Raw genomic sequence first — 26,785 nt, forward strand, 5'->3', positions numbered from 1 at the left:
TTAATATAGAATAGGCAACCGAAAACCCCAAATTGGCAACCTACGTAGTTTTGGAGATATCTCGTGAAATGTGTACGAAAACAGGAAAAAATTCACACTAAAACTGGTTGCATTTTTCAGAGCTAATACCACCTCCCTGATTGGGACTGTGATATTCATTCTATTCCACTGACATTGTGGCATTCATTCTCCTATTATTGTGGTATTGATTCTATCTCATTGGCATTGTGGTATACATTCTATCCCATTGGCATTGTACAATTGATTCTATTCTATTTTTGTGGAACTCATTACATCTATTTTATTGGCACTGTGGTATTCAATCCCATACCATTGGCATTGTAATATTGATTCTACACTATTTTTGTGGTATTGATTCTAACCCATTATTGTGACATTGATTGTATCTCATTATTGTGATTGAATACCACACTGCCAATAAAATAGATATAATGAGTTCCACAAAAATGGGATAGAATTAATTGTACAATGCCAATGGAATAAAATGAATACCACAATGCCAATGAGATAGAATCAATACTACAATAATGAGATACCATTGGCATTGTAATATTGATTCTATACTATTTTTGTGGTATTGATTCTAACCCATTATTATGACATTGATTGTATCTCATTATTATGGTATTGATTTTATCCCATTTTTGTGGAACTCATTCTATCCTATTGGCAGTGTGGTATTCAATCCCATCCCATTGGTATTGTAATATTGATGCTACACTATTTTGTGGTATTGATTTTATCACTTTGTGGTATTGATTTTACCCTCGTTTTATTCGTGATTTTAATATTATCCCCAATCCTTTCATAATATTCGCGAAATTTGCAAATGTTAATAGAAATTATATTTAACATTTAGCAGTTAAATGCCCCTTGGAGTAGCCACTTGATCTTTTCATCGTCTTCCATCGATTTCTTATGGACATAGTACAACATGCACGAGAGAGACAGTGAATAAAAATTGTGAAAAAGATAGTAGTTTTGTAGAAATGTACTCGAAGAAATGACCTGCTTTCTCTTTTCTCTCTCGTCCAATACGATTTTTTCCACAATTTATTCAATTTTTTTCGCCAGAAATTGCATTAATCAATAAATTCAGTAAAAGTCACAACTAAATTGAAAGTTTTCTAGCCCAAAATCACTACCAAAATAGCGGTGTTTTGCCCTTGATAGAGAAAAACGAATTTATTGTTGATTTGTACTTTCAATTACAAATCTCCTTTGAATGTCTCCAGCATTTATTGGTTCAAAAAAACAGAAAAAAGATACTTATTAGTAATATGTAATAAATGATTTTTGCTTATTGAACTACACAAGTCAACCGGAACCCACTCTACTACGGGACTATACTTGTGCAATCTCAGGGGCTATAATATAAGCCATGAGACGGCAAAAGAAAAAGATTGAGTTTATTACAAAATCGTCAGGTGTATGGTGCTGATGAAAAAAAAAGCCCCATACTCCAATGGCAGGAAAACGATCCACATAGCAGATAATTGGAAAAGTATTAATAAAATCATATATGTAGACGCAATTGCAATTCCTTGAGGCATTTCAGTGGAGTTTAGTCGGTCAGTTGCCTCTTGTGAATAGCATTATTCTCGAAAATAATACTTTTCTGTAATGCGAGCAACAAATTTCAATTGGATGGTGTCCGTTGTTCAAAATTTTAAGACCTAATGCAAATCACCATTGAAAGCTTGTACAGAAGTCAAATGGTAATGTAGGTGAATAACGTTCAATAAATCGATATAGGGGTAGATGAAGCTAATTGGACATGCTTATTATTTACTAAATGAAAAATATAAGTGTTGTCTGCTACACATGATGTGTGTTGATATTACACCCAATTCTACACTAATTAAAATAAGCTTCTGTTTTTTACAATGTAATAAATCATATCAATATCAGTGAAATTCACTTGTCACTAGATGAAGTATTATTTACAGGTGTCAGACCTTGTCACTCAATTTTCGGTTTCAAATATTGTAGTACTTAAACTTTCCCTATAAGAAAATGGTTCGTAACTTATTAGAGAACAGGTATTTTTGCATAAGATATTCGTCTTTTCTTCTATGTAAATCATCTTCTTAAATTTATTTTTGCCTCACCATGGTGTCACATGAGATTAATATTAATATTAATATTTTGTGAACTGCAAGAAGTAAAAAAAAATAGATAGCAAGTATTTGGTCTTGCCACCCACTTGCACTTGACAACCCTGATCACTGGCGAACAAAGTTGAAAGGTATGATACCTACTCGAAAGCTGCTCGAAACGTAGTTGACTTCGAAAATTGTTCGAATTGATGATCAGATAGTTCAGAACACAATTAATACGATCAATAATATTATTCTACTAGTGTGTATTCTCAAACACACGTATTTTTCTATTTAGAATTTAGTACACTATACACCTCTCTTTCCCTCTTTTCTTACGGTGACAGCTGTCAAAGTATAATTTAACGATTGTGGTTACCAAGAGGCATCTGGAGGCTTTTACAAGACTTAAAATTTCGATTGACTAAATTATACAAAATTGGAAATATATGCGAAGAGCATGTGATCATATTTACCGTTTTCAGTGCGAATTTATAGTGCCTATGTGGTCTATGTATTGTCCTGGACCCTGGGATAACCAATTATCCATTCTTTAAGGCCCACAACACGGAGCTCCATGCTCCCGATTCTTCGATCGAAAATTGACCTCTCTGTCGTCCCGATCTCTCGAGGGAAAAATTAAAGATAGCTTTCAAATAATGACCGTTGCAATTTTAATAGAAGAATCGACTTCTAGGGTAATGTAGGGTAATTCGGAATCATGTCTATTTTGGAATTTTGTGATTTTCTCACTCTTTCAAATGCTCTAAGAGAAAAAGAAGACCACGAAGAAGTATAAGACTTTACATTGGACTTCGTTATTTTCTCCTTTTGCCATAGAAAACTGTTAGGGAATCTAAAAGTTCCAAATTAGACACACGGTTCCAAATTACCCCATCTTACCATAGGCTTGTTTTTGATTTTTTTCCAATATCGACTTGTGATAATATAAGTCGAACAACTCGATTTTTTTTTACAAAAAAATCGTTTTATTTGCTTTTTGGAAACTTCTTTATACCCTCTGTCTATACCTTCCCTGTGAATATTATACTTGAAAGATAATTATTTTCAAAGGTTTTAGATCTCAAAAATCCTATACTCTGCATGTAAAATCTCAGCTTCAAATCGCTTTCCTGTAAAATTTGCCTACTGCGAGTTATTCGTTTCTTATTCTGAGCCGTCGAAATATTAAAACATATAAGTTGTCTTTTTCTTTACTAGCAGTGTCAGTTCTTAGTTATTCTATGTATACCGCTTATGACGAAAAGGGATTATTTGTAGAAAATTTTAGCAAATTTACATATTTTCAACTTATTTAAAATTTCAAGAAAAAATTGGAGGGATAGATGTTGTTAGAAACAAAAATATCAACTGACAAAAATGTGCAGTTGTCTCTTTCTTTTATAGCAGTGCTAATGCGCTTACGACTTCACGTAGTATATTTATATTTTGGACAGGAGGATTTTTTATCTGAATTTCCAGCAGTTTGCAAGAATTTTTATGCAAATAATAATTTTCGTAACTAATTCAAAATTTTGAGAAAATAAATAATTAGGTACAATGAGAAAGAGAGAAAGATATCTATGTAGCAACATTTCAAAACATAATTTTGTCTTTCTCTATTCAAACAGTAACAATTTTACGCTTTTCTACCTTAATTTCGAAGAGTTTGCTAGAATTTTTACGCCCATTGTGGTATTCACAACCCATCCAAAATCTTCAAAAAAATAAATAGAAAGATATTTTGTAAATGATAAAAATATGGTTCTCTCTGTTCTAGAAGTTATACCTTCATATAGTTATGCGCAATGCTCTTGGATAATGCGATACATTTTCCCCACCATTTCGAGCAGTTTGTAAGATTTCTAGAAATAAATTTTGATATTTGCTTTTTATTTAAATTTTTAAAGAGATTGCATGGTGTGGAAGACAGGAACAGCGCAAAGGTTGATAGAAAAGGTCGTGCCTTTTTTTCTAGCACTATTATTTGTTAACCATGCATATTACTTTGTATAGAATGATACAGAGTGATGTTCTGTAAGCATTTAAAACAATTTGCTAGAACTTTTTACTTCAAAATCGATTCGATATTGGAATTTAGTACTAAATCCTAAAGAAAATTTATAGAAATTGTGTCAAAAGCGATATCCTTGATAATGAATTAGAAATGTATTTTATTTTCATCAAGTTGAGCAATTTAAGAGATTTAAAAAAATAAATTCCAATAATATTTGCATCTCATTTAAATTTTCAAAGTAGAATGGATGCAGATAAAAGACAAGAACAGCAACATTTTGAAGCAAATTGTTATCTCTTTCTTTTCTAGCAGTGCTTAATGCTAAGGAATGCATTTTTTTCTCAAAAGGAGGCAGAAAGAATGCCTTTCTCCTTATTTCTAGCAGTTTTTTAGGATTTTTTTTTAAAACTAAAATTTAGTAATTTGCATCTTATTTAAATGTTTAAGGTGAAGTGATGTTGTGAAAAACTAGAACAACAACATTTTAAAAACACATGGTTGGTTATTTCTTTTTTTTTTTTCTAGCAGTGTTCCTTTCTATTCAATGTCATATTTTTTCTTAACGGAAGGAGATAGAAAGCTTTTCTGCTTCAATTTCTAGCACTTTCCTAGATTTTTTTACATAAATTTTTGCAATTTGAATCTTATTCAAATTTCCAAAGAGAATGGGATATTGTGCAAGACAAGAATAGTAACTTTTTAAAATAAATAGTTATCCCTTTTTCCTAGCAGTGTTGATTTTTTGTAATGTATATCGTTCTCAACCGGAAGAGATAAAAACTGGTCTGTCAAAATTTCTAGCACTTTTCTAGAATTTTTACTTAAATTTTGTAATTTGCACCGTATTTAGATTTTTGAACATAATTAGTTTTGCTCAATTATAATAAATAAATAAATTATAGTAAGATCTTAATGGAGTTATTTTTAAATGATTGTTACAACAATTCCTGGTAACTCACGCATTAAAATTATCACTGCCCATTTTATATGATTTATTATTACTTTTCATTCCCAGAGCCTATAATAAGTTACATAAGATTTGAATAATAAATGTAAATAAAGTAATATGTTTTTTTTACTTCTTCCGACTGTTGAAAATGTATCACTTTTACATTCTTCTTCCCGTTACAAATGACCATTTTATTGTTAATTTAATAATCTCTTTTTCTATTGCCAGTTAACATGGCCCGTAGGAAAGACATTATAAACTCGGAAAATTAAAAACCGAAAGTTTTGTGTTTGAAATTGATGTATTCAGCGTTTTATGATTTGAAATGCTTGTGACAGCATTACATGAAATAAGCATAAAAGTTGCCCCTTTCTTTCCTCAAAGACATTCAAATTGGTGATGTGATGACCTTGTTAAATGGAAAGTAAAAGAAAAGATTTATTATGGTAAGTGGCGGTAGAGGTATCGCTATGATTGAGTGGAAAATCCTTAAATCCGAGTCAAAGGATTAAGTGATAAAATTATGCAAATGTGTTTTTATTATTCACGTTCATCTTGTTTAATTTATTAGCTTTATAAAAATCAAACACTAATCTCTTTGGATGGATGAGATTGGGTATTGATGATGACTCAATTAACACTGTGGTATGATATTGGTGTTAACAAGATAAGAGATGGTAGAGAGATTGAAGTAGTTACAAGAAAACGTGCATTTCATATTTGAAATTTCGAATAATCATGCACATGCTTGCCTTATAACACTGAAGAAATGCAAATCGGTGCACTTTTATTGCACAAATTTTACGTATATATACCACATTTTGCTCTTATATGGATTATAATGCCCTTGAGGCATTCAAGTAGAACGCGGAGGCGAAGAAATTCCATCCATTTCTTTTGTGTTTATGATTTTATTATTGCAATTTGCAATGCAACATGTGCAACATACAAGAAAGTAACAATATGTTGATGGGTTGGAGGTCCAAATACTGTCTAGAAGTTCCAACAGTCAAAGAAAAACCATTCAAATAGCAAATAAAATAAATCTCTTTTGTTGTGAAAATTCACCTTTAAAAATTTCAATCTCTTTATGCGAAGATTTTCCCGCGGTAAAAAAGTGCGTCAAGCTCTTTGAACACCCAACTTTGTGGAGAGAGAGAGAGTTATTTTCTTGTCGATTTATTTTTCTAAAATAAAAATAGCAACACTTACAATTTATGATCTCAAGCACCTTGGCATCTCTGCACCCCATTAAGTAATTTTACAATGAAAACTGCAAGACAGCGAAAAAGAAACAAATTGGCCACAATTTTGAGGTATTGCTGTATCTGATTCTTGTACAACCGCACAAGTATCTTTCCAAGCAAAGTGCATGACATATTAACCGAAAAACCCCGAAAAAAAAGAGATTCCTTCCCATTCACAAATAATTTAGTACACTTCCTCATTGGTATTCAATTTTAAGAAGCACTGCACGCAAATTAAAAGTAATAATCTTGAATCAGATCATACTGCAAAAGGGACAGATAATCCTAACCGGCTTATGTAGGTGAGATTCTTAACGTGAGCTAACTCGGAGTGCATGCAAATTCGATTTGGAGCTGAAGTTGGGAGACGCCATTCAGTTATCTTGAATCAAATTCGTGAAATTATACAAATTTTGTATTTAAACCAAAATATCAAGAATTTGGATGAACTGGCAGAAAAGTGTTATATGGGTGAAATGTAGACCAGAATGTTCTCTATAATTTTCCCATAGAACATGATCTCATCGATTACTCAGAAGCCAAGATAAGCGAGGTTTTTTGTTTCTTAACTCGTTTTTTCATCCAGAGTGCCCCAAGTAGTCATTTGTTGAACTTCAACTATATCAAAGAATTGTTGTATTTTGTGGGACTTTCCATTTAAAACCCTATTTTAAGTGTCTTGGTGGAGTAGAGGCAGTCAAATTGGCATCTGAGTGATTTCAAAGCGTTTTTATGGGAAAAATCATTTTTTTCACACTTAAACGGCAAAATCGGAGTGATGGCGTAGTCTGAGCGGAAAATGATGTATGGACGAAATGTAGAGACAAATGTCCTCTACAATTATGTTGAAGTAATAATCAAAATCGGTTCAGCGACAGTCGAGATAATTGAGGTTATGTGATATTGAAATTGGTTTTTCGACTGTGGCGCCCCTGGTGTTGGTCCCACGAAGTTCAAATATTTTAGAAAGTTGTAGCATTTGGTGAGATCTTTCGTTTAAGCCCTCATTCATCAAAATCGGTCACATAGAACCGGAGATATGATTTTTTGAATTTTTTGAACTTTGACCCCTCATATCTCCGGTTCTGTTTTAACCACAGTGCGCATACGCACCATTTTGGAAACGTCCTAGACTGGACTACAACATACTAAAATTTCATTAACTTGCACAATGCCGTTTTTGAGAAAAGTGACTTTGAATTTCGATGAATTTTGACGCTATCACAGCGCCACCTGTGGTGACTTTTTGAACTTCCATCTGAAAGTGCTCATCGAGACGAAACCAAAAAGGTAAAATTTAGGTCGCTATGTTAATTAGAACCGGAGATAGAGGCCGGTCAATGTTCGAACTTTGACCCCTTATAGCTCGGGTCAGGGGTTTTAGATTGACTTAAGGTTTTTTTTGTTTGATAGGTATAATCAACGGCTACAACATACTAAATTTTCAGCCCGATGCACAATGGAATTTTTGAGTTATTTAACTTTTAAGATTTAAAAATTTTCTTTTTAAAAAAAGCGCCCCTAGCGGTGGTTTTATGAACTTGCGATGTTAGAAGGGGAAGTGGCATTTCACGAGAGCTTTCCAAAAAGCCCTCACTTTTTAAATTCTGACAATTAGAACCGGAGTTATGGCCATTTTAAGAAATTTTTTTTGGACCCTTATAGCTCGGGTCGGGGGGGTCGGGGGACCTTAAGTTTGGTATTGATGGAAAGCTCTAAGGCCCAGCTATAACATACTAAAATTTGAGTCCGCTGAATGCCATAGGGGCGGAGCTATTGAGAAAACAAAAAAAGGGGGGTCTTCAAAATGGCGGAAGGAGGGGTGGGGGGTGGGGGGTCTATGCACCAAGTTGCAATTTTCACCCGATATATAACCTTTGCCGAAAACCGCAAGTCGATATCTTTTTTAGTTTAGGAGCTATTAAGCTCCAAAGAGCGGCCGGCCGGCCGGCCGGCCGGGAACGTAACTTAGCCACATATATATTCGGAATCAGGAAGTGGCGAAACACATTTTGGCCAAATTTGAGGTCGATCGGACGACATGAAATTTTGTTAGGATTATAGTAGGTGAGATTTTGTTAAGAATCTCACCTAATATTTGTCGCATTTGTCAGATTGCTCTCAAGGTGATATGTGATATAGGAATTCAAATTTTATTGCAATATAAAAGTTTAGCTTGTTTTAAACTTGAAGAGAATTCAAAGACCTTTCCAACAAAACCAATTTTGTTGAAGTCGGTTAAGGAATACGCTTCCTGGAGTGCTTGAAAGCTCAAAAAAAAAAAAAGAAATTAATCAACAAAAATGGATAATACAAGAAAAAAACACCAAAAAAGCAGTAGCATGAAAAATCATGAAAATCAATAGTTTTTCAAAATTTATTGGACTAGAAGGGTTCCCAGAGGCTTTGGTAGTTTTTTTTTATTTTTTTTATTAGAGACCATCTGAAAGGAATTGCCCCGAAAATGTATTTTATTTTAAAGCATTTTTAGATAGAAATTCAGTAGGGGAGTACTCTCCCTTCGAACGTTCATGCCTTCGAATAATGTGAGTTTTCTTTCAGTTTTCCTAAGAGTCTCACATATTTTTATTAAATATTAGTTAGAGTATTAACAATTATTTATAATTATGTGATAATTATGTGTAAGTCTGTTAGGAAAAGTGAAAAAAATTCATATTATTCGAAGGCATGAACGTTCGAAGGGAGAGTACTTTCCCCTAATTTTTGTTCATCGAATCAATACCACAATTTTTTTGTTAGTCGTGGTTTGGTAATGATTTTAATATTTTAAAATAATGTGGGATTAATTACACTATATTGTGGTATTGATTTTTTGAACTGAATTGAATTTTATGGGATAAATTTTGGAGTATAATAAGGTTTATTTTATTAGTAAATCATATGGGTAACTTTATGGCATAGTGGTATTGATTTTTTGGCATATTGGTATTGTGGGATTCATTTTACAACACAATAGTATTGATTTTTAGCACTTTCCGTTTTGTGATTATTTTTTATGAATATTTTGTAATCAGTTTAAAAAATACTGTGGTATTGATAGGAGACCTTTTAAAACAAATGAAATTAACTTTAGAAAATAATGGGATTGATTGCAAGTCATACACTGAGAAAAAAAGAGGGTACGATTAACATTTTTTCCTCCTAACTTTAACACTTTTTAGGTGTAAAAATATATCAACATTTTTAATGTTATTTTTACACCTAAAAAGGGTATTATTTACACCGATTTCGAATCAATACTGCAGGATAAAATTAACATTTCCAGAATGTTATTTTAACTTTTTTCGGATTTCTCTCAGCGTACCACAATTTTTTGTGTTAGTCGTGGTTTGGTATTGATTTTAATATTTTAATATAATGTGAGATTAATTACACTATACTGTGGTATTGATTTTTTAGCATATTGGTACTGTGGGATTCATTTTACAACATAATAGTATTAATTTTTAGCACTTTACGTTATGTGATTTTTTTTTTTAGAATATTTTATAATAAATTTAAAAAATACTTTGGTATTGATAGGAGATCTTTTTAAAACAAATGAAATACATTTTAGAAAATAATGGTATTGATTGCAAGTTATAGGATTAATTTTTAGGGCGCAGTGGTATTGATTGTAGCCTATTGTGGGATTATTTTTAGAACATAATTGTATTTATCCTTAGCATACCGTGAGATTATTTTTAGAACATTTTGTGACTGATTTCCGGAATAATGTGGCATTGATAGCAAATAATGGAATAGCTTTTCACAACATAGTGTAATTTAATTTATAAAATGGGATTGATTTTAGCCCATTATGAGATTCATTTTAGAACATAATTGTATTGATTTTTAGCACACCGTGAGAATATTTTGGGATTTATTTCTGAAACATTGTGGCACTGATAAAATAAAATGGAATAGATTTTCAGAACATTTTATAACAAATTCTAAGAAGTAATTAGATTGATTATAATAATAAATCGTGGATTTGATTTTAAAGCATAGTAATATTGCTTTTAGAACAATGCAGGATGCAATTTAGAACATAATTATGGTGATTTTTAGCACATTGTGAGAATATTTTAAGAATATTTTAGGATTAGTTTCTGCACTGAGCAAAAAACGGGGATGCGATTTACTTTTTTCCTCAAAGCTTTAACACCTTTTAGGTGTAAAATTTTTAGGGTAAAATTAACATGGAAAGGGTAACTTTAACCCCTAAAACACCTTAAAAGCATAACATTTACACCGATTTCGAATCAATGCAGGGTAAAATTAACATTTCCGGAATGTTATTTTAACTTTTTCAGATTTCTCTCAGTGTGGAATACCGTGGCATTGATAGAACATAATGGAATAGCTTTTCAGAACATTGTAAAACAAGTTCTGGAAAAACAATGGGATTGGTTTTAGAGCGTAGTAGGATTGATTTTAGCACATTTTGGAATTCACTTTAGAACATATAATTGTAATCAGTCTTTGTACATCGTTGTACATCGTTTTGGGATTGATTTCTTATACATCGTGGCATCGATATAATACAATGGATTAGCTTTTTAAAACATAAAAATTTTAGAACATTGTGGGATTCATTATTAGTAAATCATAGAATTGATTTTAAGTTTTAGTGGTACTGATTTTTGCACATTATAGGATTTATTTTAGAACATAATTCTATTAATTCTTAGCACATAATTAGATTATTTTTAGTATAATTTTATGATTGATTTCCGGACGATCGTGGTATTGATAGTACATAATGAGACCGATTGCAAATAATAGGATTAATTTTAGAAGGTAGTGGTATTGATTTTTAGTACATGTTGGGATTCAATTAAGATACACTTGTATTGATTTTTAGCGTATCATGAGATTATTTTTATGATATTTTATGATTGATTTCTCGAACATCGTGGCTTTGAAGAACATATACAATGGTTTTTCCGAACATATAATAGTATAATATATTTTGAAAAATAATGGGATTGATTATAATGTAAATCATGGGATTAATTTAGAGCATAGTGATATTGATTTTAGCCTGTTGTGGGATACATTTTAGTACATAATAATACTGATTGTTTATTGATCTTTTTGTGATTTATTCACATGTTAGAAATTAGTGGTATTCATTTTAGAACATTATGGGATTGATTTAGAGGCATATTAATATTGATTTTAGTGTGGTCTAAGCTTGATTGTAGAAAAATGTGAGATTTACCTCATAAAAGTCTTAGAATTGATTTTATTACTTCAATTTTTTCCTACTAGGGTATGGGTTTTTTAAAATTATTGCTACCAATAGTGTTCTAAGTAACAAATATTTCTGAAATTCAGTGAAATATGTTCTTAAAATAAATTACAAAACTCTTCAGAAATTTATTAAAAGTATTCTAGAATTATTACCGTTTCAAGGGAAACAAATTCATCTTAATCTTAATACCACAATGTGGTTCAAAAAATATCATAATGTCTGGAAATAGGCTAAAAAATATTCTAAATACCATTATGTGGTTGGAAAATCAATTTTCTAAAACCAATGCCATTTATCTCAGAATCAATTTTTCAATTTTTTGACAGAATTATTGTAAATTTAGAATATTTTACGACGAGTATGTCTTAATGCTTTAATTTATTAATTTAAAAATTTACCTAAGGATTAAGGAGCTTATTGATAATAACCCAATTCAAAGTGGAAAAATCATAGTTTTCCAGTGAATTTATGCAGTCTTTACACGCAGTTTTTCATATCAACAACGTGGAATTTAGTGTGTGAATTCCATTAGAATTCATTTTATTACTAAACATAAATAAAGCATGACTTTTGTTGAAGATTTATTGCAACTTATAATAAACTTTACTCTTTTCTCATAAACGTGATTATCAAAGTTATGTTGGAACATAAGAGAAAATTAAATGAGCATGAACGAAAGCATATCTATTTCTATATTGCTGAAACATTACCTGCAATTTTTTTTTCTAAAAAACCATTAAAAAAACAATAACATCTGTGAACCAATTTAATGTCTTTTTTCGAGCATATTATGGTTGAGATTTTTCGGCAGCACCGTAATATTCTTGATGTTATTATCTTTAATCTATGCTACAGGCCATGGAATCTGCTTCTGGAACAGTTACGCAAAAAAAAGAAGATATAATTCACCTGGTTGGGTGCAAAAACAAGAAAAAAAACTCATTTAGAGTCAGATAAAATTGAAGTTATTCTGGCAAATTTTAAGATCATTACGGATGAATTATTGAGATAGCACTAAATTTATAATTGTCTATTCAATTGAAATCTTATGGATTTTTTTTTGTGTTTTGTTCCTCCTCTGCAGAACTACAAAGAGAAAGATGCCGGGAAGGTGGTCCTGTACACAACCAGCATGGGAATTGTTCGGGAAACATATGCCAAGTGTAATTGCTTGAAACAAATTCTGCGGACGCTTTTGGTTAAATTTGAGGAGCGAGATGTCTTTATGAGCACCGAATATCAGCAGGAGATCAAAGATCGAATGCAATGTGATAATATTGATGTTCCACAGCTGTTTGTCGACGGTCAACATATTGGGGTGAGTGAACTTTTTGTATTTTGGATTAGACCATATTTAGGGCTGAATTACATTAACCGTCAAAATGTTACCGTCACAGGAAAAAAAATTAGCGATTTCTTTTGATTTTGTGCAGTTTTAACGCTATTCTTGGCAAATTTACAATTATTAAGTTTAATTTTCATTTATTTTGAGATATTATGATAGAAAAAAAATGAAAATATTGAAAAAATAAGACGGAATTACAATAAACATTGAGCTGGGTTTGTGTCTTAGATAGAACTATACGATTTTTTGTCATACTATTGCAGAATTCCCCTACATGACTTAAGATAGTTGCACCCTAAGAGATAGTTCACAGACTTGCAATTTTACTCATTTTACTCAAATGATGAACTAATATCTTAAACAAAGTATGGCCTATATGATACATCATTTTCGAGAGACTCTATTTTAGGGATAAAAATGTTGGATAATCTTTGATAAAGCTTTATCGACTTTTATCAGCGTTCTCTTCATAAATAAAATTGAATTTTACCAAAAATATCGTTTTCTTGCTTATTCTATAAGCTTAGAGGAGACTGGGCCAAAAAGTAACAAAACGGATATTTAATTTTCTCCCAAGATACTCGAGCGCTTCAGAAATTTCTAATTAGCGCAGTTTTATAGGAAATTTACCGCTCTACAAATTTGTGAAAGTAATTTTCCTCTATTTTGTAAGGAAATACGTTTATCGAGCCAATTTCTAAAAGGTAAGGAAAGGTTTTTCTCAAAAATGCTGGGGCAAATAGTACCAGACATTGGGTATTATCATATTTTGATTCGCTTCATTACGCACTTCCGTAAATTTGAAAAAATACCTAGAGGACATATTTTCATAGAAAATTTATTCATCTACATCTTTGTAAAACACCGTTTTCTCTGCGAGAAAAGTGAGAAAACGAGAAAAGCGCTTTTCAAGATATTTTAGAAAAAAAAAAACACACACAAAAGACTGCAAATCGTTTGACCTATGCAAACAACAAGCGGCGAGACATCGTAATGACGTTTCTTTAAACCGTGAGACATCAGAAATTGCTTCGCTTTTTGTTACTTTTTGCTCTATACCATTTGTTACTTTTTACCCCAAGTGGCCAATTTTAATAAAAGGATTTCTGGAGAAAAAAACTTTTGTGAAATTCTAAAATAGACAGCGGATTCGTATTCAAAGAATCCAAATTATTTAGAAAATATTCACCAATGCATTAATTTTGGGAAATAAGTAGGTAATAATTGTTATTTTCTTCAAGGAAAATATTTCAAAAATAGAACTAAAAATATCGATACTTTTTATTTTCTAAATTCTTTGTTCTAATTCTAAGAAACTTACGACATTGAAGAAGGTCTATGGAGGCTATCTATAGAAAAAAATTTGAGCCGCTATCTTTTTTACCTTGGAAGATATTGAATTTTGAATTTTTCGATTTGCGACTTTTTGCCTCAGTCTGCCCTACTGAATAACCTGTTACTCAATTTGCTAATTTACAGTTTAAGCCTCAAACAATGTAACCTGGCGCCTAGGAAATTTTTATGACAGCTCTGTCAATCAGGGTAGAATGACAGCTGTCATGAAACACCCAGTATAACAGGCTTCTGACGTCAATCCTTTAAGTTTTTAAATGATAATGAGTAAAAAGAATTAAAAAATTAAAATTAAGTGTTAATGCTTTTATTTCACAAATTCTTTTCAAAATTTTCATTAGTTAAAGGTTTAAGAGGTTCTTGTAAGCAGCTTTAATATTTGAGAAGTCTTAAAGATGTTTGATTACTATGTATGCGTTGTGAAGTTAGTTACAGAGTAGAGGAAAGCTTTCAAGCTTTGCACACACTCTGGCTTCGAATACTTAATTAATATTTTTCCTCTTCTATTGAATCTGACCAAATCTGACCTAATTTGTTTAGGAAATGTGGGATTTAAGACTGGCTATTAAGATACATTGCCACTAGGTCAGATCCATTAAAGGAATATGGGGAAAAATATGAAGTGTACGAAGCCAGAGTGTGTGCGAAGCCTGAAATTTTTCCCTAATGGCACTTTATGTATGTCGATCTTACCTTAAAATTTTGAGTAATTACAGTTTCAAAACGTTCTCGCGATCATTTGTGAATTTAAATAAAATGTAAAAAAGAATTTAAAAAAATAAAAACAGAATAAATAAAAAAACCTAAAATTAAATAATAATGACCTACTCTACCTTTAAGGACCACTACTTAAAGATTTTTCCAAGGCAATATGAAGAAGAAAATGCTTCTTTGGACAAATGAGAGCATTGAATTTATTCCGTGTTTTATTCCGAAAGTGCAATGCGAGTATCAATGTTGTGACGATAGATCTTGGCGATCTTCATCTGAAGAAGCCTCTGTCCATCGTGGAGCTTGTAAAAGTGATCACGATTTTCTAAAACAGCAACAAAATTGCAAGAAATAAAACTTTCATGTTTGTTTTTATTTTTCTACTCTTTTTCTCTCACACCAAACACCGTATAATTTATCAATTAATCTTGGAGCGTATTTTTCGCGACAAATACTATAAGTTGTTTTCCCTCCATTTTTCCATTTATTTTTACCTTTTACCTCACTTGTTCTTTTGTGCTGCATAAAAAAATCGCACACGTAGTTCAAAGTTAGATGAACGCTAGATGCATTGAATTGTGGTATGGAACAGATCCAGGAGATGGGGTTAATGATGATGGGGGATTCACATAAGAAATATAAAAAAAAACTATTCACAAAATTAATTTGAATTCATATTCAAATGGAGTTGGCACAAGAGTCAAAGAAAGTGGCTGGATTGTGTGACTGGAATTGTTGAGTGAAGGAGAAAAAATATAAAGATCTTTTCATTTGGATTTCGATTTAATATCTTTTTGAAAATCTCATTAAAATAGATCGTGTCTGGGTTGCACTTTTACCATCTAAACTTCGCTCAAAGAAGAAAGTGCACAGTAGCTATTAATACTCGAAATTGTTGTGAAAAATTGTAAAATATACTTTATATTTCTTTCTATCTGAAAATCCAATTAAAATTTCAAGACAGTTCCGAAAAAGTGATTTATTATCTTTAAGATAACAGCAAATCCGTTCACATAAATCTAACCAAAAAATTTTAAAGTTAATGATTGTGAACACTGGAAGTTTTGTTTTCTTTTTTAGATTCAGAAAAAAAACCCAAAGATACAAAATGTTTACTTTTGTTGCAATATTTACTTACGTAATTCGTTCAATTTACCGGCTAAAGAAAAATCAATAATTCCTCTTTTATAACCAAACTATGCAAAAAATATACGCAATAAGCGATAAATCCGTGAAATAAAATGCGAAAGTAAGTAAAATGTCCCGGTGCAATTTTTCCGCACTTTACATTTGAATTTCTTCTCTTCAGTGAATTTATGTACCATCCAGCAAAAACGCAATACCGGAAGGCAAATTTATTGAGACATTAAATGCAGTGAGACATTAAGTGTTATAAAGTCAAATAAGAAAAAAATTCCTGGTCAATCTAACACCTTACTAAAGACCTGAAAGACTTATTGCGGAATCGCGACAGAATATTTTTGCTCTAGGGTGCAATTTTGCAAGAAATCACCACCACGGTACATCACAATCCATATTTCTAAATCCCAGTATCATTTGAGAGGGAAAAACTACAATAACAACTTTTCATTTTAAACTTTTTAAAATTATCCTTGGCATTTTCTTTTACGTGGATGACTTTGCTTCTATCAATCAAGCATGAAAGAGAAGATATTTGTTAGAATTTTCATTTATATAACGCTGACATGAGAGACTTTAATAATATAATTGGGCTGTTTTGTAACAATTTAGAAATGAAATATATTTGTTCAAATTTTCTAATAATAAATTTAAATAGTTTTCTCAAGATTCCTTGAAAACTTTACGAATTGACGTGAGGAATGGAAAGTCTGTTTTAGTACTGAATTATTCATAAGGTTTTACGAACTTTCCAATGCATCACTATTCCAATGACAAATAAAAGGGAAAATCTTTCTCCTGAATTTTTTAGTACATGTCTGTTCTTATGTGCTTCCGCGTTATGGACTTTTCTATGGGTTGATTTCTGTTATGGCTGCTTGGTGGTTTAGAACACGGCGAGAACTGAGAAAAACCGTCGTGACAGGAATCAACACAAAAAAAGTCGATTACGTGGAAGCACATGAGAACAGTCATGTACTAAAAATAAATGTCCAAGAGAAATATTTCTCCTTTTTATTTTTGGAAATATTTTTCTTTACATTTTTTAGTACATGTCTGTTCTCATGTGCTTCTGCGCAATGGAATTTTATTTGGGTTGGTTCTTGTTATGGCTGCTTTGTGGTTTTAGAAAACGGCGAGAACTAGGAAAAACAGTCGCGAAAGGCACCAACACAAAGAAAAGTCGATTACGTGGAAGCACATGAGAACAGTCATGTACTAAAAATAAATGTCCAAGAGAAAGATTTCTCCTTTTCATTTTTGGAAATATTTCTCTTTACATTTTTTTTAGTACATATCTGTTCTCATGTGCTTCTGCATAATTGACTTTTATTTGGATTGGTTCCTCTTATGGCTGTTTAATGGCTTTAGAACACGACGATGACTGGGAAAAACAGTCGTCACAGAAAGTAACACAAAGAAAAGTCAAAAACAAAGAACCCCATAAGAGCAGTCATGTACTAAAAAAAATTTCAATACTCATGTATTTATTTTTCGTTGGATCAACACTTAATCGTTATAGTAAGCTATATTAACACAGGACACTTATTTTTCAAGTAAGTTTAAAAATATATAGTCAGTCATTTTGATTCTTTATGACATCTAAACAAAATCGCTTTTAGTACTTTACAAAATTTTTGGGGAAATTTTAATTTTATAAGTTTGCAAAAGTTTTCTCACAATAAATTAGAAAAAGAACTATTTTCCCTTTCTAAATAAATTTATAAATTTTTCGAACCTGTCAAAAGAGTTACAGACTTTTAGTACAAAGAGATAAGATGAAACCTGTATGTAAAGTACTAAAGATAGATCAAGAAATATATCTTTAATCTCCTAAAATTATTCCATATAGTGCTCTGTATTATTTCATGTAATGTACTAAAAAAAAAAGTACTAAAACTAGATCAAGAAATATTTAATTTCTAAAAATATGGCGGAATACATTTTAGACCCGGAAAGTTTTATGAAATTGGTATCCACGTCCGTTTCCTCCACAAATATTATGCAAATGTTTATGTCATTCTTTCGCACTCTTCTTCTTCTTCTTCTTTTGAACATCACAAAAAAGCAATTTAGATTAAATTTCGAGTGAAAGAGTTAGATAAACAAATGTGAATATTTGAGAATAAAGTGATGTGAATTTTTATTTCTTGAAATTTTCTTGGTCTAAAAAGTGCACGTAAGCCTATAAAATTCCTATAAATGTAAAGCCTATAAATTTTATTTTTTGCTAACCTAGGATCGAAGGAATATCTGTTCGACAGGGAACACATATTCACTGATACAAAAACAGGGGTGCGATTAACTTTTTATCCTCATAATTTTAACACTTTCTTTTTAGGTGTAAAAATATATCAACATTTTTAATGTTAATTTTACACCTTTTAAAGGGTAAAATTAATATGAAAAAGGGTAACTTTAACCCCTAATACACCTAAAAAGCATAATATTTACACCGATTTCGGATCAATACTGCAGGGTAAAATTAACATTTCCGGAATGTTATTTTAACTTTTTCAGATTTCTCTCAGTGTTGGCAATTTCGTCAAAATATTGAAATTTATTTAACATGGCTAATAACGTGCAAGTAATATCATGTTTTTTCATTAATCTATCTTTTCTTATCGACCCTATCTTAATATTTGCTTCTCGGATTTTTTTCATTATTTACGCATTTTTATTGCGATTAACCAAATTTACAATTCTTGAGATTCACTAATTTCACAAACTAGAAGAAATTGGTCAAAAATACAAGAAATGATAAATTGAGTATTTGTTGTGAAAAATATCATATAATTCTATCTAAGACACAAACCCAGCTCAATGTTTATTGTAAGTGCGTCTTAGAGTAAGACAATGTCATCTGACAAATTAACAATTTTTTATGTAGAAAATTATGAAAAGCTACTCGAAAATTCGATTTTTATAAGTTAATAAGAGTTTTATAGAGCATCTTACAATGGCCACTCGATGTTCTTTGGGCTTTAATGTTGCTTTGCTCACGAATTTATCATAAAAATTTGTCATATATTTGCAGAATTCCACTTGCGAACATAGCGGCTCAAACACAATATGGTCGAATTTTTTTTTGTATTTGGTTTTTCGGTTTCGATCCAGCAGAGTCGAAATAGTCAGTTCTAGAAACACTGAGAAATGTCTAAATCAGAGGTGAGCAAGAATCATTTGAAACCGTACAAATGTCAAATGAAACTTGTACGTCAATGGTCAAAACGCTACCTGGACAAACTTATTTTGACGTTTATTCGGTTTCAAACGGTTCTTGCTCACCCCTGGTTTAAATGTTTAATTTTCTTTTTGAAAATTATTTTATTGCTTTATTACTATTCATATTACTTTGCATATTTTCCCAAATTATATGACCGTCGCCGTATTACCGTTCTTAATCGGCCTGCGAATCAAACAGTGAAAAGCTATATTCACTTTGAAGTGTTTTAAGAGTTTTATAGAAAGCACGTACTCTTAAAACGAATTCTTTAAGTTTCACTCGACTTTTTAAGCTGTACGTAGGGGAAAGTATTCTCCCTTCGAACATTCATGCCTTCGAATAATATGAATTTTCTTTTACTTTTCTTAGGAGATTTACACATTTCTGTTAAATATTAGTTAGCTCATTATCAATTATTAATAATTATGTGATAATTAAGTAAAATCTCTTAGGAAAAATAAAAGAAAATTCACAATATTCGAAGGCATGAACGTTCGAAGGGAGAGTATTTTCCCCTACTAATTCCTGGTATCATTATTGTGAAATATTTGTTTCTGGATCGCCTTACATCGCTTTTAAACAGCTTTAATTTGAAAAATTATTCGAAAATAGATTTGAAATATAATTTTTTAAATGCATTTTTCATTATTTTTCTTTATAGAAAAAGTTATAGTTTTTTGAATTTCAATTAAACAAACAAATTTTCTTTTTTTTTTTGTAAAAAATAAGTTCGGATTTGAATTAGATGAGAGTCTATAAAGGGAGATTCAATAGGAATAACATGTACGTGACATTATTTGCCTTTCGCTTAAATTCAATAAAATAATATTTAAAATAATTTAGAAACTTGGATTAAAGGATTAAACCATGTTATCTACAAGTATTTTTTTTATTTTCTTTTATTATAATATTTACTACAAAAAATTCTAAACTTTCGACTGAAATGTATGCCCCCAAGCTTTTCATATAATGAATTAAAGGGTAATGAACTTTTTCTTTTTATGTCAACCATTTAACATTTCATCACATTAATTTTTTGTTTGAAACGAAAAATTTCTTAACCATTTTATTTGATTGTTTCTGCGAAATGTCGCTTTGGCCAAAATCTCACCACAATTTAATTCGATTTCTACCAATAAGTTTACATGTATCTTTGAGGAGTCACTCAACGATTGTAGGTTAAAATGTAAATATTTTTTTCATGGCGATTAAAAATTTGTGATCGTTAAAATAAAATTAAAATGTTCGTCTAAATAGTTTGATCGAAATGTTAATGGCTTCTTTTTTCTCTCTTCAAATGATCTCAGCGAAAGGTGGTTTTGAGAGACATTTTATGCATGCAATGGAGAAGAAATTATGCTCGATATGTTGACACAATCTTCAACTGGTTTCACCAATGTGAATAACATATATATTTTATTTTCTCTTATTTTCCAGAATGCAGAAACCGTTGAACGACTGAATGAAGAAGGTGAACTGAGGAAAATGCTGAAAGCCTATAAGGTAAAGGAATGAAAAATTTATCGTATATCTCAAGACGTTCCTTGTCTCTAAAAACTTATGTAGATGGTTAAATATGTTTCTCTTTATTCTCCAAATGTCTAATTAAAATTCTTCCACGAAGGGAAAAATTCAAATATGCTTCTTGGTGGACTGTAATTTATGCTGCAATTTAGTGTTTTTTTTAATACAAAAGTTTTACACAGTTAGATTTCAAATTAGAAATAATTAAAACCACATTGAAGATAATCAATAATTCATTTAAAGCGGATTTTTTGTAAATTGTATCATTCAATTTAATTTATTTCATTATAGTGAAATGTAGAAGCATTTTTCACTGCCTAAAAACAAATTAAAATAAATATATAATAAATTTACGAATTAATTGTATAACTGATATATGGCCAATTGCATAACGAATTTATTTCTTTGTTGTTCATGAACTTTATATCATCATAGAGTAATGCAATGATTTAAATTCTATTACTCTAATAAAGAATACTAGAAAAATTATCAAAATTAAACGGCTCTTGAGTAAATACAACGCGGGATTGGCGCGTGAAGATCGTAAAGACATAAAATTATATTTATGAGACAAACAGAAACCATTATGTTCAAGCAGGTTGATTTATTCACGAAAGTTCAGTAATGTTAGGTGAATCTTCTTTGTAATCCTTGTTTTTTTTCAATCAAAAGGTGAAACGCCGTCTTGACAGATTAATTCCATATTCAAAAGTTCGATTTCTTATCATTCATTGATATTTGATTCAGATTAATATTAAAGTTTTAAAGAATTTTTAATCGGTTTTACCAGGGGCCTCTCGACATTTCATTTTTCCATACGTTTTTGCATAGATGCACTGAAGACTATTGGCAAGTTTTTTCCTAAAGAGAATTAACTTGTCAGTCTGATATATTTCGAAATTGTGCATTAAAAGCTATCTAAAAATACATATTTCATAATGCTCGCCGAAATAATACAAGAACTACGACCAAATTTGTTTAAGTCGCGGTGCAATATCTGCAAAATATTTACAAGGAAAAGTGAAAAATATCTTCACTTTTTATTAGGCTCGATGGGCCTCTGGTTTTACAAACTTAACACGTATTCTCTCATAAGGATCTTTAATTTAAAAGAGTGTCAAATTTCTTCAGGTCCTTATAGGAAAAATGCAACAAACTTCAGAATAATGATTTTGAAATGGAAATGTCAAACTCATTTAATTCTTCTATAATTTTTAAACTGGTCAGAAGGAGCTTTTAAACATGGAAAATTTTGAAGCAGGATTGAAATAAATGAACCGGCTTTATTAGCCTTTAACTCAGAATAGAAAATCTTTAACTTTGACAACTTAACACTAAACCTACCAAGACCCGGTCAAATTGACCGGATTAAAATTAACACAATTTTAAACGGTACAATGTTACTATCAAACTTTATGAAGTTCTTAAAATATGCATGTAATATATTTTTCAGTGTTTAAATTTTAATTTTTTGCTCTTTTCCAAGACAAATTTGTTGAGTATCCTACCCTAGAAAAACGACCAAAAACGGTCGGTATGTTTAGTACATTCAGAGAGCTTTCTGATATTCGGATGACAGCTGTCAAACACACGAGAAAAGACAAAAAAATATTCTTAAAATGAAGTGGGTTTTTATCTCTCATTTTGGATTAAGCTCTGTGTCTAAGTTTTTATAATCTCAGAACAGAGTGAACTGTCTGATTTCTTTTTAAACTTTCGAGCTAAAATGCAACAAAACTTCACAATTTCAAAGGTGAAATAGAAATGTCAAATTGATTTATTTTATTTTTTGAATTTTTAAGCTTATCAGGAGCAGCTTTTAAACTTTTAAAGATAGAAAAATTTAAAGCAGGATTGGAAAAGATGAAGTGCTTTAAATCAGAATGAGAAATCTATAAACCTTAAATCTTTAAGCTTTCTTAATCTGAAAATTAAGAGGAGTGTTTGATTTCTTTAAATTTCCGAGCTAACATGTAATAAACTTTACAATAAAATAGCCCAAAATGAACTGTCAAAATACTTATAGTGTTATTTATTTTTTGAAGGTGCTTTCTACAATTTTTAGAACCTTAAATAATGAAACTATCTAATCCGGATCGCCGTAATCCGGACAAGTTCACGACGGTTACATTTAAAATAATTTTGAGGTCATGTTTGCATGTGTATTCAGCAATGAAAATGAATTATCCTGTGATGTTTTTGTTTAATAAATGAAGTATAATAGCATAGAATTCTCTAATTATGTCTTTTTAAGCTTCTTTAAAACTTTAATGCTAATTCTACAAAAAAAACTTGTATTATATTTGCAAGACGTTGAACAAATTCAAAAAATCCATCCGGATTACGAAGCGGACATCTGTCATATTGTCTCCCAATCATCCGGATTACAAAGCGGGCACTGTATCTCCAATCAGCCAATTTTTCAAATGATAAGTGTCAAAGTCAAAGGACAGAAATCGAAACATTTTTGGTTCAAAAAAGTGACAGGTGTTAGAAGTATAATGTAAAACTTATGTAAGGCATCTTCGCTGCTGGGAATGATCTAGACAACCAAAAGATGTCAATATTTCAGAAAACGTCGAAAAATCAATGATATTGTGTTGAACGATCCTAAAGTAAAATTGAGTAATTAAGATCATAAAGAAATCATGTGACCGATATCACCATTTGTTCGCCATACTACGTAATATTTTGGATATAAAGAAGCTGTTTCCCCTAGGGCTACCTCATTTTCCCACTTGGGACCAAAACCGAAAAATCAAAAATAAACCGTTGCAAGAAATTGGGTTTAGACTGGCCATTAACCCGTCATATTCACAAGATTAGGACTGAAGGAAGTTTTGACTACAGAAGGTGGCTAACCGATTATTATCGATTTTATTCAAATGCCGAACTAATATCTGAAATTCTGATCTATTTTCGAAAGTTTTCTAAAGTCTCCCTTTTTGACAGCATAAAAGAAGCTTGATAAAATCGTTGAAAACGCTCTATCGGCTTTTATAGGAGCGTTTATTGATAAATGAAAAAACCGAATTTGACTATTTTTTTTTACTTATTCTACGGAATTTTTGACTGACGCGTTAGGTGAATTTGGAAGCTTTTAATCTTTCTTGGAAAATATTTCTTTTTTATATAATAATGCTCCTGACAAACCTTTTAGATCATGAATGTTTCAAAATAAAATGTTTTTTCTCATCCTTTTTCAAACGTATTGCATCATACATTTTGAATGAGCGTTCTTTTTTTGAACTCTTCTTCTTCTTTTAAGCATCAAAATAAATTCAATTTAGATTGGAAAGAAAATAATGAAAATTTCGATTGAATGAAATTTTCCTGATTGAACAAAATGTATATTTCAATTAAATCTTTAGGTCTTCTTTATCTAAGAATGCAATCTGTATTTTTCGATTAGAGATCTTTTAAATTGTTAAATTCCTTTACGCCTTAAACAAAAATATATCAAACTTCTGTAAGGTTCTGAATATATACTGAAATTTTCATAATAAATCATTAAACTTCTTATTATCAGAATAAATTGAACAATTTCTTTAATTTTTTCTAAAGAATTTTTTTTTCTAATTTAATTTGAATTCACCATCACAATTAAGATAAAGATTTATGTTTTTATGGTTTCTTTAGACCTCAGTCTAAACCAGAACTTGCATTTTTACTTATTTTCTTATTTATCTATTTATTTATTCTTTATTTATAATTATTTGAAAAATCTTTAAATATAAGAAGGAGCTTTCTAGATAACAAAGAATGTTAACAAACAAAGTAATAATAGAATTTTTAATAAGTAGAAACAGTCTCTTTAAATCTAAATAATTAACTGCAATGTTATATTGATCAAGAATTAGCGATGTTTAAAAACTGACCTTATCTTCTAATTTATGAATAAAACTTCTTTGTTATACTGCTATCTATATAATCTTGTAACTTTAATTATATTAAAATTCTTATAACCATTTGCAAAAATAAAAGATTTAATTAAGCTCTGAAACTCTTCAGGATATTAAACCCCGATCGCCACTAGAAGTCCTTAATTTCAAAAATATTTGGGAAAATTTGAAGCCGAATTATTCGATATTTAATCCAGGATATTGTAATATGGGCTTCAGATCTGAGGTTTACCCATATATGGCATAACTTACCTTATTTTTTTTAGCCGTATTTTTTTTTAAATTAGTATATTAGGATTGTATAATCGATCAATCATAATTTTGAAACACGTCAGTAATCAAGTTTGTAATTGCTTCTAAACTCAAAACCAACGGGTACTAGGGCTAAACCCATATTCTAAAGATCGTATGAGAGGAATCATATAGTTTAATCGATTATCTAATCGATTATCCTAATGCCCTAGACACACTTACGACTTAAGCCGAGAGACAACTTAGTGAAAAATGTCGGAAATGTAGTTTGACCATTATTTCTAATATAATTATGCTAAGCCGTCTCTCGGCTAATCCTCAGGTCTGTCAAGGCCCTAAGCCTCAATCCAAGATAAATCTTTACTCTTTACTGCCGAATTTTATAAGCGATATATTCTCGAGGATTAGCCTTAGTCTGTTTGGGCTTTTACATATAGCTATAATTTCCAAGGACTGATCTTTTAATTTACGATATTCTACAAACTCTTCCAATCTTTTAAAAGGGATTATATCTTTTTTGAGATTCACAGTTTCTCTGAGTTATCAGGATTTTTTATTAAAACTATGATTGTTAATTTAAAATTTATCTTTCAACTTACAGTGCCTGGATCCTTGCTACACCTGCAAAATGTGCGGCGGCTACAGATTGCTCCCATGTCCTTCCTGCAACGGCTCCAAGAAATCCGTTCACCGGAATCACTTCACGGCAGAATTTGTGTCACTGAAATGCATGAATTGCGACTCATCCGGCTTAATCTTCTGCAATTTCTGCAAAAGCACTTGACACACTGATGCAGCTGATCAGATATCGATGATGGTGGCAAGCCCATGATCACCGTGTACGATTGATGTAACTGCGTTTGATGACAAAAAGAAGTAAAAGTATAAAATATGAGAGGAAATGAGAAAAAAAACCATTATATGTGTAAATAAAATTTAAGTCTCCTAAATTGTGGTTAATTAAGTAGAAAATACGGTAGGTTGAAAGAAAGATGCATTAGTTGTGTCTCTAGTTCACTGAATTATTTTATTAGCAACATGTAAGTTAAATGCAGCTTAATAAATTCAGTAAAATTATATTAACCAAAAAAAAAACTTCGGATCTATTTATTTTATTCATTTCTTCCATTACCTCACCAACTTTTAATGGACATTCAACGCAATTTATAATCTCTATTTTTATATTTTTCTCCTATCTCTTCGGGTGATCTTGTTTTTTCGTATATACCTTAGATTTTAATTTACCATATCTCTATGTGAGATCATTTTATTGCTCGAACTTCAAAGAGAGAGAAATATGTAATCTATCTGTTTTTCAGTATCATGAAATCTCTACGTTCCATCCCTCAGGGGCTTCAGAGTGCCATTCTTATTTCGAATTAGTGATTTTGAATTAAAAAGTACCCCGATCTTTAAAAGTCCCGAATTAATGAGAATCTACTGTAGATATTACGAGCGCTTACGGTCACGGTTCCCCCAAGAAAAAAGACATTCAAATATTGGTTTCGATAGCCAAAGAAAAGACATTTTTACTTCTCGTCTCGTCCACGTGGAGGCATTACGAATTTGGAAATATGTCGCGCGTCAAGATGTACCAGTCTTTAGGTTTTTTGTAGAGAATATAAATAAAAAACGAATAGACTCGGAGTATTCCTATTCCTACTCCTGTTCCATTATTAAATCTCTTCTTAATCACCGAGGAACTGAGGAATTCCACTGACCGCTTGTGTTTTCCACAT

The 26,785-nt window shown here is 30.9% G+C and overlaps 1 protein-coding gene across 3 annotated transcripts in view; it reads left to right on the forward strand.

Moving 5' to 3' along the window:
• LOC129806670 (glutaredoxin domain-containing cysteine-rich protein CG31559-like) overlaps window positions 1–26,141 on the forward strand; it is a 71,534-nt gene extending 45,393 nt beyond the window's left edge. For all 3 annotated transcript variants that reach the window (XM_055855435.1, XM_055855436.1, XM_055855434.1), the window contains 3 exons: window positions 12,678–12,911; window positions 20,806–20,871; window positions 25,648–26,141. In XM_055855435.1, the coding sequence (XP_055711410.1) occupies window positions 12,678–12,911; window positions 20,806–20,871; window positions 25,648–25,830 (483 nt within the window). In that variant the 3' untranslated portion in view covers window positions 25,831–26,141. The remainder of the gene's footprint in view (window positions 1–12,677; window positions 12,912–20,805; window positions 20,872–25,647) is intronic.
• The last annotated feature ends 644 nt before the right edge of the window (window positions 26,142–26,785 follow it).

Source organism: Phlebotomus papatasi, chromosome 3 (genome assembly GCF_024763615.1).
Source record: "Phlebotomus papatasi isolate M1 chromosome 3, Ppap_2.1, whole genome shotgun sequence".
NCBI classification, from domain to species: domain Eukaryota; kingdom Metazoa; phylum Arthropoda; class Insecta; order Diptera; family Psychodidae; genus Phlebotomus; species Phlebotomus papatasi.